Genomic DNA, 16,388 nt, shown 5'->3' with positions numbered 1-16,388 from the left:
TGAAGAAAAAAAGAACATAAGAATCTTTTAAAAGATTTTCTAGAGAGAAGTTGTATGTTACAGTGAAACAGTTTTAAATCTTTCTATCTGCTTATATTGCAAGTTTAATAGTGGGGTTCCCCAGGGGTCTGTGCTGGAATCACTGCTTTTTAACATATTTATGCATTTAGAGGCAGGGGAAAGGCTTAAGCTGGTTTTACATACATCTAAAACCAGCTTTGATTATGGGTACTTGGATGATCAGGCTTTTTGATCGTCCAAGTACCCATTTAGGCCACTTTTTAGACTTTTTTTTTTTTAAATTATTATTATGAGCCTCACATCGCCTAGAATCTAGATTTATGGTCAGTTTCTAACACCATTGGAAAATTGAGATCAGTAGAGTTCAATACCTTCAAACACAGTTGGAGAACTGTGGATTGTAAGGTTGTGGCCCTACAATACACCCTAGGTCCTTGGTTCAGCGGGAAGTGAAATTAATGACAATGACAGCCATTGTGTAGAAATAGGCTTAATATAACATATCATGTACAGTATATGCTTGGTACTAAAACACAGAAAAACATTACATTAGAGATTTCTATTCTGCCATTGCCTTGCGATTCAAGGCGGATTCCAAAAGAATTACAAAAAATGTATTATAAGAAGAAGATATCTGGTAATTTCTAGAGGAGATAAAGAGTGGATGAGGTTGTTTTGGGGACTTGGGAATGTATTGGGAAGTGGTATTGGGAGTGGGAAGAAGCTAGTGATATTAAGTCATTTGCAGGAATTTCTTGAAAAGTAGGGACTTTATTTCTTTTCTGAATGTTTTGTAGTCTGGAGTCATAATCAGTAGATTGGAGATTTGGTTGTCGAGTTTTGCTGCTTATGTGGCTAGGAGGCCATCATATAGTTTTTTCCGTTTGACTTCTTTGATAGGAGGGTGCGTGAATGGAGTGTGGGTTTTCCTATGTCTAGTTGATGTAGTTTGGATAAGGTGGTTGTTCAGGTAGGTTGGGCTGTCACCATTTATGGTTTTAAATAGTAGGCAGTAGAATTTGAATAGTATTCTTGCCAGAATTGGAAGCCAGTGTGAGTTGAGGCATGCCTCTGTGATGTGGTCGTGTTTCCTCAATGAAAAGATAAGTCTCAGTGCTGTGTTTTGGATTGTTTGTAGTTGTTTTATCATTGTTGCTGGGCAGGGGAGGTAGAGAATGTTGCAATAGTCTAAAAGACCTAGGACTAGGGATTGTACTAAGAGCTGGAATTGTGTTCTATCGAAGAATTTTCGAACTTGTCTTAAGTTTCTCATAACTGCGAATGATTTCTATATTTTTAATTGATTTGTGGTTGCATGGTGCAGCATCTATCTATCGTCATTCCTAGTAGTTTTAGGGTGGGTTGAATGGGGTAATTGATTGAGTTAATTTCTATATTGGTTATGGTTGAGACTTTGTTATTTTCGAGGGGGATGAATTTTGTTTTGTCTGGGTTCAGCTTAGTTTATGATCTCTCATCCATGTTACTACTGTTTCTAGTGTTTGGTGTAGTGTGTTTGTCATAGAAGGCTTGAGTTGATCAAAAAGGTATGAGATTAGGCCTAGTTTGTCCAGGCAGGCACCGAGGGAGGCAATATAGAGATTGAAGAGAGTAGGGGATAATGGAGATCCTTGGGGTACTCTGTAGGTTCTGGATTTTAGGAATCCTTCAAACCATGAGTATACCTTATCAGTGATACCTATTGTGTCCAAAATTTGCAGTAGGATGTTATGGTCTACCAGGTCAAATGCTGCTGTCGGATCCAATTGTAAGAGCAGCATTTTTTTGCCTGCACTGAGGTATTGTTTAGCTGTATCAGCAAGGGATCCTAGTAGTGTCTCTGTTCTATTCTATTATAGAGGTAGAAAAAGGCTTTTACAAGTTGTCACACTCCTGGTACCGGGTCCTCAGTAGGGCTACCGGGTAGCGTGCAAAAACACAAATCCGAGCATGCCTTTTCAAGGTGAAAGGCCCTGCTGGTGGTAACAATGTCAGGAAACACAAAATCAGTATAACAAAGTTCCTCAAAAATAGTAAAGCTTGGGGGGCGTGGCTTGGAGCGCGCACGATATGGCAGCCTAACTGCAGCGCTCCCGTATCCAGGCAACAAACGGAATAAAAATAAAACTTCTACTTTTTTGAATCGCGATTAAAAACACATAAAACAACGTCGGAGATGGCGAATATGAAGCAGGGGAAAGCTGAAAAACCTTCGACATCGGGTATCTCTGCAAAAAGAACAAAAGTTACTCCTCTGTCACCATCGAGTGTGCCGTTCCCGATGGAGACTGAAGAACTCACTGAAAAGTCAGACATTATGACAGAACTGTTCAAAATAAAATTAATGCTGACTGAAAACGCCAACAAAATATCTGAAGTCAAAGAAGAACTTCTTATTATGAAACAAGAGATCCAAACGGAGAGACTGAGAATGACAGTGCTGGAAGAAAAAATGGAGAGGTTTGATTCCTTCACACAGGAATATGACAAAGATAAAAAAGAAGTAACAGCTTTAAAAAATCAAATGGTGGACATGGAAAACCGAGGAAAAAGAAAGAACATCAGAATTTTGGGGCTGGCTGAAAATATTGAAGGGGAAGATCCTGTGTTATTTCTGGAAAATCTTTTACCTAAACTGCTTCAGCTCAATTCAAAATGGCCGTTAGAAATTGAAAGAGCCCACAGAATCCCAACAAGAAAGCCAGTAAATCAGACTGCTCCAAGACCTTTGATATTCAAGGTGTTAAGGTATCAACAAGCTCAAGAAATATTAAAAATGGCAAAAGCAAATAAAAACTTGAATTATAAAGGATCAAAACTGATTTTAGTACCAGATTTTGCTAAATATACAGCAAACATAAGAAAACAATTCCTTACATACAGACAGCAGCTGAAAGAAAAAGGATACATATATGGATTATATTATCCATCCACTATGAGAATATCCAGTGGAAATAAATCCATATACTTTCAAGACCCGGAAAAACTGAAAGAATTTCTGACACAAAAAGAACCTAAGTTTACATAAAAAACAGAACAATTCAGTTGAAGAAAGAAGAAAGAAGAAAGAAGAAAGAAGATGGAAAAAAGGGAAAATAAAGAAGAGTATTAATAAAAAAAAAAAATAAAAATTAAGATATAATAAAAGGTATTAACTGGAAAAATAATTCATATTTATTGATATAGTGGATGCAATAATATAATATTATTTTATTAAATTATTTATTAATAAAATATTAGCATCCACAATCATTAATATTAAAAAAAATAAATAAATAAATAAATAAATAAATAAATAAAAAAAAAAAAATATATATATATAAAAAAAAAAAAAAATTTAAAATTTATATAAATTACATGTTTTAAACAAAATAGAAAATTTATTCAATCATATAGCATATTAACTTATTATGATTAAGGAATAATGAAATGATTTACAAAGAAATTATCATTAAAAATATTTATAGGAAAAATTTATTATTGATATATTGAAAATAAGAATAAAAAATGAAATATATTAATTTATTATAAAAACAATATTTCAAATTCGTATAAGAAAATTATAAGTTTATGAAATATATACAAGGAAATAATTTGATTATTGACAAGATTAATTAATAAAATAGATATCGAAAATAAAATTTTTATTTGAATCAATTATTCAGACATATTAAATGATAATGAAAAATAAGAAAATAAGTAACTGATTGTTTGATAATTAATAAAATATGAATTTATTATAAAACTTATTTATTGATATAAAATGTATATTTTATTCAACTAATTATTCAAATTAATTTATTATGAAGATGATCTATGAAAATGATTGATTTGAAATTTTATTAAAATTAATATTTATATATTTATATAAAAATGAATATATATAATTTATATGAAGATCTATATAGATATATATTGAAAAATAGAGCTATATTGTAATATGTTTATTTATGAAGAGTATAATATTACATGTATGCATGATATTGATTTTAATTTTATAAATTAGATATATATAATTCTTAGTAAATTTATAAAATATTATAGATTAAATGGATATAAATTCCAATTATATAAGGGTGGAAGTATAAAGAATATATTGAATTTAGAAATGTGTTTTTTTTTTTTAGTAATAATATAATGAATTATTAGTTGCCTGGAGATGGAGATGTAGGTTTTGCATGACCAATGCGTGTTCCAAATCAGAATATGATAATGGGTGGGAGGGGAGGGAAAATAATGGGTGGGATAGAACATGAATTATTAATGAATGTGCTAGGAGATAATCGTGTAAATTATCATAGAATATTGGTTAAAATATAATTATTAATTAGATGGATATAAAAATGTATTCGCTGAATGTCAATGGTTTAAATCATCCTATTAAGAAGAAGAAATTATTATCGTTCCTTAAAAATCAAAATGCGGACATTTACTTCATTCAAGAAACCCATCTTTCGGAAATTGAATCAAAAAAATTATCTGGAGGTTGGATTTCTAAATGTTTATTTGCACCGGCTTTAAAGAAAAAAGCTGGAGTGGCTATTCTAATAAACAAAAAATGTAATGCAGATTTTAAATTAATTAATTATGATCCCTTAGGTAGATGGGTACATATCGAGATGGTCCTGGGAAATACAACCCTGAACTTATTCAATTTGTATGCTCCTAATACGAATCAAATGGAGTTTTTTAAACAAATTCAACAATTGCTCTTACCACTGGCTACATCTAATTTAATAGTAGCAGGGGATTTCAATGCTGTAATGGATCCGATTTTGGATAAAAAACCAAGTAAAGTTATGAAATCATTAGGCTTAGATAATTTGATAACATCTTGTGATTTAGTAGATATATGGCGAATTCTTCATTTTAATGATCAGGAATTTTCTTTTTGTTCTCAGGTCCATAAATCTTTTTCACGAATTGATTATATATTTGTTTCTAATAATATAGCGCAGCGTGTCTTAAAAGCAGCAATTGATTCTATTATAATTTCAGATCATGCTGGTGTGTGGATTAATCTTCAAAATAATGATGTTGAAAATTTTGATTTAATTTGGAGATTTAATAATGATTTATTAGCGGATTCAAAATTTCTTGAAGACTTTAAAATAAAAATGCAAGAATTCTTTCAATTTAATGAATCAGATGATATTAATGCTGAGATCTTATGGGATGCTTTTAAAGCAACTATGAGAGGAAATATTATTTCATATTCAACATTTATTAATAAACAAAAAAAAAAACAATTTATTGAGATGGGAAAGCAAATTAAATTATTAGAAAATAAATTAATTGAAAAATGGGAAAATAATACACTACAAGAATTATTAAAATTAAAAGTTAAATATAATGAGATTTCTTCTCAAATTGTGAGGAAAGACATTTTCAACAAACAAGTACAATATTATGGAAATTCAAATAAAGCGGGGAAATTATTAGCAAACTTTCTAAAAGCAAAGAAAAGAAAATCTAAGATTATTGCAATTAAAGATACACAAGGTAACACACATACCAACACAAAAGATATTATAACACAATTTCTTGATTTTTATAAAGAATTATATACTTCCAATTCTTATAAAAATAAAGAACAAGACGGATTAACTTTTTTAAATTCATATATTGGACCAAATATTCCAGATCATATAAAAGGAAGTTTAGAAGAACCTATATCTTTAAAAGAATTAGAAACAGCATTGAAATCTCTTAGAGCTGGATCCGCTCCAGGTGGAGATGGTTATACGGTTGAATTTTATAAATTTTTCCAAAATATCATATTACCACATCTGTTAAATTTATATCAATATCAAATAAAGAATGAAAATATTTCTGGTACTATGGCAGAATCGATAATTATAGTCTTACCAAAACCAAACAAAGATCCTACTCTGGTTTCAAATTACAGGCCTATTTCATTATTGAATGTGGATAACAAATTAATGGCTAAAGTATTAGCATTAAGATTGGCAAAAGCTCTCCCTTTCATTATTGATGTACATCAAACAGGATTTATTGCTAAAAGACATTCATCAAATAATACTAGATTAGCATTCCACTCATTAAATTTAGCAAAAAATATAAATGATCCAGTTTTTTTAATATCTTTAGATGCAGAAAAAGCCTTTGACAGAGTGGAATGGAATTTTATATACCAAGCTTTACAATGGTTTGGCATAGGATCCGGTTTTATTAAAATGATTCAGACATTGTATAGCTCTCCTGGTGCAAGATTATATATTAATAATAATTTATCAAACAGATTTAACTTGCATAGGGGAGTTAGACAAGGATGCCCTTTGTCTCCTTTACTTTTTGATATTGTCCTAGAACCTTTATTAATTGCAATAAACAAAACTAAGGAGATAAGGGGAATATCATTTACCGATTTTGAATTTAAATTATCAGCATATGCAGATGATATATTATTATATTTAAGAGAACCGGAAACTACTATTCCATGTATACTTAATTTAATAGAAAAATATGGTACTTTTTCTGGATATAAAATTAATTGGAACAAATCTGAAATTCTCCCAATAAATGTTCATTGTACCAAGGGATTATTTGATCCATATTCATTTATTTGGAAAGAAGATGGAATAAAATACTTAGGAATTATGATCAAAAACACAATTGAAGATACAGTCAAAGAGAATGAAAAACTTTTATTAAAAAAAATAACAGAAATGTGTGAGCAATGGAATCCACTACATCTTTCTTGGTGGGGAAGAATTCAAACAGTTAAAATGATGATATTGCCTGTGGTTTGTTACCAAATGAGTATGATTCCAATATTTTTTCAGGGTTCATTTTATAAAAAACTTAACAATGTTCTTACAAAATTTGTTTGGTGTGGGAAAAGACCAAGAATCGCTTTAGTATCATTACAAAGACCAATTGTGGAAGGGGGGGTAAATTTTCCAAATTTTTATAGGTATCATCAAGCCTATATCTTAAGACAGGGTATGTATTGGATCCTCCCAGACCTTTTAGAAAATGTACCAGATTGGCTATATTTAGAATGGCGGCTCCTGTTCCCTATATATCCAGAACAGTTAATAACTATAACAATGCCTAAAAGATACAAAGATCACAGAATTTTATTTGACACTTGGAAAACATTGAGATATATCAGTAATTTATCATCAGAACCTATTGCTAAATCTCTAAATCAATCAATATGGATAAACTCCAGGATCAAGATTGGCGGATTTAAAATCGTCTGGAAACAATGGATAAATGCAGGAATAAGAACATTGAATGATGTCATATCAGAAGGATCACTGCTTAGTTTTTCACAATTGCAAAATAAATTTGGACTAAATAAAACACAATATTTTAAATGGATGCAATTGAAGCAGGCCATTCAGGTAGGGTTCCCTGAATGGAAAAATCTAAATAATCAATATAGTTTACAGGTTCTATGTTTCCAGACGGATTTTTTGGGTCACCAAGCCGCAAAATGGTACAAATTAATATATGGATTTATAAATAAAAAAAAGAAAACAGGTCTTAGGGATATTTGGAGTATTGAGATTGGTCAGACAATTTCTGAATCTCAATGGCCAAGATTTTGGTCCTGGAGATTAAGATCTACAAGGTCAGCATCTATGAATCAAACATGGTTATTCTTATTACATAGAGTATTTTGGACCCCAACGCGCCTGCAAAAAATAGATAGTACTAGATCAAATAGATGCTGGCATTGTAAATTGGAAATAGGGACGTTAGATCATTTAATCTTTTTCTGTCCCTATGTAAATGCATTTTGGAATTCAATTTGGCCCCAAATTAATAACTTACTAGAAAATCACGTAGGACTCTCATATGACACCATATTATTTGGAACTGCAATGAGAACTAAGAGTCCGATTTCAGCAAATAATAATAAGCTATTATTAATACTAACAGGAGTCGCCATGCAACAAATTACTCAAAATTGGAAAGACTATACCAAATTGAATTATACATTCTGGTGGAACTCTGTTTGTCATATTTATAAAATGGAAAAAATATTAGCGATACAACAGGGAAATCTTCTTAATTTCAAGAAAATATGGCAACCATTGACAAATTATTCTAATGATTAGTTTCTTAGCACAATGATAAAAATTGTATATGAATGGGGTGGGATTTGATTAATTAATGGAAACATATTATATAAAAAGGGAGAGGGAATTATATTTTATATATTGAATAATCTTTTTCATATTATATTTTAAATATTATGAATTAATAATGACAATATTTCAGATATGTAATAATTAATATATATTGTATGATTTAAATATTGTAAGAATGGAAAATTTATAAATTAAAAATTAAAAAAAAAAAAAAAAAATAGTAAAGCTTTATTTAACAATGGCGTTGTGTCCAACAGTGCAGCCACTGTTCAAAAGTCCAAATCAAAAAGATGAAACAAACACAAAATAGCTCAGAGGGCTTGGTTACTAAGTCAGCCCTGGTCTGAGCAGCCCTTTCCTCAGGGTCAGTATTTAACAGTCTCACAAGGTCCTTCCACACCAAGAGGAAAGCAATAATTGATAAGTTTTGTCATTGCTAACAAAAGTCAATTTGCCTTAGCAAGCACACTGTGTTGGCCTGAGTTCAAACAGGCTTCCCCTGCCAAACCAGGCAAGCTGGCGGGGGTGGGGAGTTGTTGAATCCACTTAAATAAAGCTGCCAGAGAATGGCCCCACAATCCCAACCCAAGGATCTTTTGTGGATTCAGACCCCACAACTCCCACTGAACAATCAGTAGCTAAACTTTCTTTAGCAAGAAAAAGAAAAGCAAAAACATAATTCACAGTCTTTCAAAACATTGGAGAATTCTTCTGGAGTGAGCTTTGGAAATGCTCACACACACGCACAGCCAGCATAAGTCCTACATGCACCCAAAAACAATGCAGTTTGAAAGGAAAAAGGAAAAACTCAACTTTCCTCCATGAAGACTTCTTCAAGATCCCAGGTAATGTCCATGGCTTCCTCTGTTTGTAAACAATCAGGCGGACTTGCCAGTGGGAAATCATCCAGCTATCTCATCTCTATTTCATTCCCTTGTTTGAGCACGGGAGCACCTGGCCATAAGTCTCCTTCCAGAGTTGGATCCAGATTGCCTTTGCTCAGCTTGCTCTGCTCTATTTGACTAGCTCTCAGCAAGCCACGCCCTAACCTGAGTGGGGGGTGGGCAGCCTTGTGCTGAACTTTTGCTGCTGCTCAATTAACTTCAGCAGGTGTGTGCTAGAATGGCTAGGAGCTTGTCTCCTAGAGTGTACTTTGTTAGGAGCTACACTAGGCTTAGAGAAGTTAATTCTCTCATCCTGTTTCCCCTCCTCCCAGGGCTCCTGCTCTTGGGCGCTCTTGCTAGGGACAGAGCTTTGTGATCTGCTGGTAGGAGAGCTGCTGCATTGATCAGCTCTCTTCAAGGTTAGGGGTTTTTGTCCTTTCCCTGGAACAAACCTAACTACAGTGCCGGGTTTGTGACAAAGTATACTAATCTAATATACAATTTGTGAGTCGCTCTATGCCTAAATAGGTTCAAGGCGACTTATAGTTTGAGGAGAGGCAGAGAAGAGACGAGTAGGAGAGGGAGGGAGGAAGGTCTTCTAGAGTGAGGTAGTGAGGAGATGTAGAGGTTGCTTCTGTGTGTGTAAATGAGAGAGAAAGGACAGTTTACCTACATGAATGTGTCTGAATAGGTGAGATGTGGAAGTGTGAGGGGCTAAGAGAGAGAGAGAGGCTAAGAATCAAGAAAGCAAGAAAGAGAGGGAATATATAGAGAGGCAAGGATTTGTGTGAGTTTTTAGAAGCTGAAGATAGAAAGAAGAGGAAGGACCTGGAAAAAGCAGGCAAGAGGTTTTATCTGGATGCTGTTTGTGTGTTCATGGGTGGGAGTATTTGAGGTGTGAAGAGAGCGAGGCCTGTCCTTCATAGACTTGAGTTTCTGTTATTTTTCAGTATCTCTGCGACAGTGGCTCTTTAAAAACATGCAGCTGGGGCTATTCTTTACCTTAAGCACTGAACCTTAGCACCTCTGTTGAAATTGTGGAACCACCCAGCCTTCTATCAGGGTTCTTTGTTAACTTTAAACACTGATATCGATAAGCACTGAGACTGAATGATTAGGAACCCTAAGGTTTAACTGCACTGACATTAGCAGGGTCACATTTGTGTAATATCAATTTCCCACAGGTCTTTGCTGACATCGGTTAGGCCAACAGAAAATGCTGACAGCAAGCCTTATGAGGCTAACATGGGTTGCTGCAGTTCATTGTCTCATGATACAGTTTGAAGATCTGCAGATTGGTACATTACAATAGCTTCTAACTTAGTTGGAGATTTGGTGGTCAATAGAGTATAGTAGCTCCTGACATAGTTGGAAAACTGCAGTACCTTAAGAGTACAGTAGCTTCTGACAGTTGTAGAACTGAGAAATTCTAGCTCCTAACTCATTTAGGAAACTTTGGTTCATTAGAGTACAAAAGGGCCTGGCACAGCTGGAGAGCTGTATGGCAATAGAATATAATGCTGCCTTTTTCATATGAATAGTGGATGAATGCAGTATTTTACCTGAAGTGTAGATAATGAGCTCCATTGCTTGGTCATTCAAAAGGTCATTCAAAATGCTGAGCATTCTGTGCTTAACGGTGCTGTTAAGGGGTAAATCACACAGAACTACTTTCTCTGTCTTCATCCACTGGTCTGTAGACATAATCCACAGGTTTTGGACTGGCCTGATAGGACTAAAAGAAAGAAAATTTATAAGGAAAGAGATAATTTTTCCTTGGAATACATTCACAGTGCCTCATGGTAGCATTCAGTTCTTTGTTCTCTGTCTTCACCCACTGGCAGACATAACCTTCAATTTCTGGACTGATCTGTTTGGGACTAAAGGGGAAAGAAAATTGGCATGTACAATCTGATTTTTTTCTTAAAAGCTACTCTACTCTAAACTCTGTTTATGTTCCTTATTGATCTTACTAATCATTACCTTTTGATTTCTTCTCATATTTGCAGATTCTGTTCATGAAGCAGATATGTTGAAGAAGCTGAAGTGTTTTGACTTTAAAGGAGCACACTTTGAAGTGACCCGGGGTGACTATGCCCCTCTCATGAAGAAAGTGGTGGAAAACCTGGAGAAGGCCAAGGTAAAGGCTTGTCATTACTCTTCCTTAATCTACAATACTTACATCTTGTCTTGCAGTTTTGCTAATGTCATCAGAGATGGTAGGTTGTGGAGTTGAAAGGAGCCATATTTGAGGCAATATGTTTTATTTTTGGTGTCATAGTTTTTTTGCTCTGGAGAACTTTTAACTATTGAATTGAGTGTGAGAAAGTGAAGTGGTATTCCAAGGTATACCAGGTGGGGTTGGGGTTGGAGTTAGAATGAGGATGAGTGACATAATGAAGATACTACACACATGTGAAAGAACAAGCAAGAACCACAATACAACTTGCAGTACAAACAATGGCATTTGATTTCACAATAAACAATGGAAGTATATCTATAACTATATACATATAACTTTAAACATAAAATACAATGCTGTAAAACCACAAAACCAGAATTGTTAAAAATCCATCATAACTATGTTTTGGCAAAATCCTGCATCTAGTGCCCCATCTCTTCTCCATCCCCTGTAGGCCTACCTGAGACAACCTTTGATATTCCTGGTAATCTAGAAATTCTGAGGGCAGGACTGATGTTCATTTGCTCCTACTTGTCATGGCTGTGGCTTCAAAATGGCACTAATATGTAACATGAGAATTCCCCTAGAGGTCATGGTGGCCATTTTGAGGCCAGAGCCATGACTAACAATATTGTGCTTAAATGAACACAGAGAGATCATCTCAATTGACTCAAGAGAACATTTGGATACAGAAAAGTTGCTTTTGGAAAAGTCTCACATAAATGTTTGCTCTGTGCAGAAACCATCTACTTCTGCACAGACCAGGTAAGAATCTTCCATGGAGAATCCTTCAATCTCTCAATGCAGTCCAGTCACCCAGAGGATAGAGACCCTGGATGTAGTTAAGCCCATATTCTGTATTGCCTGGTAGATCGATATAGTTCCTTTACGAATGGGTATTATACCTCATTGCTACCAGCAGGTAGAGACTGAGATCAAACTTGTATATAAGTATAGCTTCCCCTCTACTAATTCAGTCTTCCTCGGTCTCCTATAGCAGATGGTAAGGCTAATTTCGGCTCCCCTCTTAGCACTGTTAGAACTTTGTTTTTGGACTCCTGGTTTCCCTTTTGTGCTGGATAGAGCTTGGACGGGTCCTGTTTGAGGATCCGTCCAACCTCAGGGGTGTTAAACCCGGCGGGTCTTGTGCTGAGTCCCTCCCCTCCCCCACCTTCCTCCATTTCCCATACTTCTGCAGAGGTGCCTCAGCCGGCGGCCTGGTCCCCTGGTTGGTCAGCCCTCCAGCTTTGAGAGCCGTGGAGTCTGTTCTGTAAAAAAAAAAAAAAAGACAAAAATCCTGAGGTGTGCCAGTCTAAAGGGCTAATTTCCCTTTAAAACTGCCTTTTTACTGTATTTTCTCAACTAACGAGCACTTTTCTTGTAGCTAGGGCGGTTTTCAGCACAATGAGCACTTTTAAAGGGAAAAAATGCTCATTGTGCTCCAGATGCGAGGTACTCGCAGCTGGCCTGTACAAGCGTTGTGCAGGCCAGAGCGGTGGGGTAACCTCAGCGGCAGTGGATGTCGGCGGCCAAGGCACCCCCGCCGCTTGTACCTCGCAAGTCGGCTTCAGATTGCGGGGAAGACCGGGATTCACCCGACGCCCATGCGGAAGGTTCCCCAGCCGCCGACGGTCAGGGAGAAAAGGATTCCCTTGCCACCGGAATGGCTGGGGATTCCCTTTTCGTGTCGGTCAGTTCCTCGGCCTCAGCGTCAGGAAAATCCCAGGCTTTTCAGACACAGCAGGCCACAGGAGCTCCTATTTTGGTGGTTTCAGGTTCAGTTTCAGCGGGAACCTCCTCCTTCATTTCAGTTCCCTCAGGTGACCTTCCCCCTGTTCTGGTATGGCAGGGGCAAGGTATGGTAGGGTCCCTTGCTGGGGCAGGAAGTCCCTTGGGGCCACTGGGAGTCTTTCCCCCTGAATTTATGTTAGGACTTTGTAAAGCTTATATGCTGGCTGCAGGAGGTTCCGTGTCCACTAGGGGGAGGGGGGAGGGGTTACCCTTGATGTCTTCCCCGGTGTGGCCCCACACAGCGGCGGTTTTACCCCCTCTACTCCTCTCTCATCCAAATTCCTGAGGGTCTCTTGGGATGAGGATTTTTACCCAGAGGGGCGAGATGTAATTGATGAGGACCTGGACCCTTGGGGAGAATTCCAGGATCCTCTTGGGGAGGTCAGATTCTGCTTATGTTTAACAGTGTGGTGCATTGTGCTCAGTGGTCCAGCCCAATAGTCATAAATACATAAACACTAAGACCAATTGTTTTGGGGAACCATCATCGCATCATTGTGTTCCCAGCACCAGCCGATTCTTTTGCCTAACGCTGCTAAGTGCAGTGCTAGTTGGTAGTATGAGATGATGTAACCAATATAGCTCAAATTAAGCTTTATTAAGGCAATTTACAAACCCAGCGCCTTAATGAACTGCGCCTCAATGACTTAGTACCTCCACTACCCAAAAATATTAGGATTCTAGGAGTAATATTTGATAATAAATTATCTTTCCACGATCACATAAGCCAAGTGGTTAAATCTACTTTTTATAAACTCCGCCAGATCCGATCTGTATCAAAATTTTTATGTGCACAATCTTTGAACATATTACTTCATTCCCTTGTAATCTCTAAAATTGATTACTGTAACGCCTTATTTATAGGTTTACCACAGAAAGAGCTTAGGCGTTTACAAATAATTCAGAACGCCTCCATAAAAATTATTCATAAAGCCAAAAAATTTGACCATGTTTCACCATTACTCAAGAAGGCACACTGGCTTCCAGTAGTACACCGCATCATATATAAACAATGCTTACTTACCTTTAAAGCTTTACAATTAAAACTCCTGCCTTTATTTTTAGAGTCTTAATACCCTATACTACCTCTAGATCTCTTAGATCACAAGATCAACATCTATTAGCTATCCCCTCATTAAAAGTTATTAACACAAGGCGCAATACAATCTTTTCTATAACAGCCCCTCAGTCCTGGAATAATCTCCCTCTTTATTTAAGACAAGAAAAAAACTTAGACAAATTTAAGACCAAACTTAAAAGTTTTCTATTTACAGATTCTTTCAATGATTAAAATCTTCCGCATTGCCTATCTAATCTTCTTTGTTAATTGTCATTGTCTCCCTTCCTAATGTACTTCCCTTGAATTATTATTGAATTTAACAACGAATGTAACCATTAAATAACTTCCCTTTTGTTTTATTATTATACGTAGATGTAAATGTATTGATAACTGTTTAAATAAGTTTACTTTTTTTACCCAAATTTATTGTATGTCTGAATGATATGTTTTCTAAATTTTTGAACTATTTGTACATCGCCTAGAATTTTGAATAGGCGATAAATCAAACTATTTAATAAACTTGGAAACTTGGAAACTTGGCAAATGCTATTCCTAGTATAACTTAAATGTGCTACTTACATAATTAACAACAATTATATAAATGTTTATTGTACTATCCATAGACTTGTTAATGAACATTGTTCTCTTGAATGATACCAGTTGTTATGGAATTCACTATCCTGACTTAATGTTTCAAGATTTGTAAATTTTCTTGAAAACCTTCAATAAAAATTTATTGAACTTAAAAAAAAAAGTGCTACCTACTGTAACTCAGATGCTGTATTATCAACTATGTTATGTCTGTCATGTCCTGACTTATATTGTGAATGTACTCTTGTAACCCGTTCTGGGATTCTTTGGGAGGACGGGCTAAAGAAATGAATACATAAATAAAATAAATATAATAATTGTGAAAAGATGGCACTTATCTGAAAAGTCCAGGGATTGATGCAATGTGTGAAGTAAAATCTGTTTCCAATCCAATCAGTTACATTACCCCAATCGTGAAACTGAACATTCATTTTTTTAAAAAAATTTATTTGCTCCAACTAGCGCAATGTTCCCTAAAACAATTGGTTTTAGTATTTATGTATTTATGACCGTTGGGTTGGAGAACTGAGCACATTGCACCACATTATTAAACACTTTATTATTTTCACATAAATTTGAAATAAAAATTAAAATATTTAAAACGGCACTGTACTGTTATTATACATACTAGTGAGTGCTATAGTTAGTAAAAGATTTCCCAATTAATTAAAAATGGTCATAGTTCAATTCATATCTCCCACGCTAAATGTTACAAGCTTTCATGTGAAAAGCCTAAGAGTTCAATGTTCAGTCTTATCCAATTTAATGTATTATCCCAGGACAAGCAGGCAGCATATTCTTAACGCATGGGTGACATCACCGACTGAGCCCCGGTACAGACCTTTTTAACTAGAAAGTTCTAGTTGGCCGCACCGCGCATGCGCGAGTGCCTTCCCGCCCGATGGAAGAGAGCGTGGTCCCCAGTTTCTTCGTTTCCACGGAGCAAAGAAGACGCATGTGCTTTCAACGGCCGTTGAAAAGCTAGTTTCTGCCTTCCCGCTCGCGTAATTTTTCGTTTTTCTTCTAATTTTTCCCTATTTTTACTTACAAAAAAAAAAAACAACTAGTCCAGTTTTCTTTATTTTTTCAGGCCGGCCCAGGCGGGGCCTGTTGCCACCATAAAGGCCTCCGGATTCGATTTTGCGGAGGCCGTGTTTCCCTTCATGCCCCCTCAACCGGGCTTTAAGAAGTGCCAGCGGTGTGCACACCCGATCTCTCTCACGGACCCGCACAATTGGTGCCTGCAGTGCCTGGGTCCAGAGCATTGGGCTGACTCTTGCACCCGCTGTGCTACGCTTAAAAAGCGCACATTAAAAAACAGGCAGATCCAGCAAAATCTTTTATTCGGTACCGGATCTGCCATGGAACCTGCTGCGACGTCGGCACCCACGACGTCGACACCACCTGACCCTTCTTCGGGGTCGTTGGGCCCAGGTAAGCCGGCTAAGAAGCCTTCCACTTCCCTTGAGCGTCCTCCTGCCACGGTTGCGACACCGGCCCTCCCGCACCGCACCGACCCCGCAAACGCTCCGCTCCGATATCGGTGAGTGCCTCATCATCGGCCTCCTCATCGCCGGAGCGTAGAGCGGCACCTATGGTACCGAAGGAAAAAAAAGCGGTACCGGTGCCCCCCCTGGATGACCGCATCGCGGTCATACTCCAAAACCAATTACAGGAGCAGCTCCAGCAACAACTCCAACAACTGTTGCCGGCGTTGCTGGCACCGCTCCTTC

General features: G+C 36.3%; 1 protein-coding gene across 2 annotated transcripts in view; it reads left to right on the top strand.

Moving 5' to 3' along the window:
* The window catches only part of DPP3 (dipeptidyl peptidase 3), a 165,437-nt gene that overhangs the window by 78,505 nt on the left and 70,544 nt on the right, over window positions 1-16,388 (top strand). For both annotated transcript variants that reach the window (XM_033954494.1, XM_033954495.1), the window contains exon 7: window positions 11,041-11,171. In XM_033954494.1, coding sequence (XP_033810385.1) covers window positions 11,041-11,171 — 131 coding nt within the window. The remainder of the gene's footprint in view (window positions 1-11,040; window positions 11,172-16,388) is intronic.

Source organism: Geotrypetes seraphini, chromosome 8 (assembly GCF_902459505.1).
Source record: "Geotrypetes seraphini chromosome 8, aGeoSer1.1, whole genome shotgun sequence".
NCBI lineage: Eukaryota > Metazoa > Chordata > Amphibia > Gymnophiona > Dermophiidae > Geotrypetes > Geotrypetes seraphini.
Note: the sequence above shows the minus strand (reverse complement) of the source record. Positions and strands in the feature narration are given on the sequence as shown.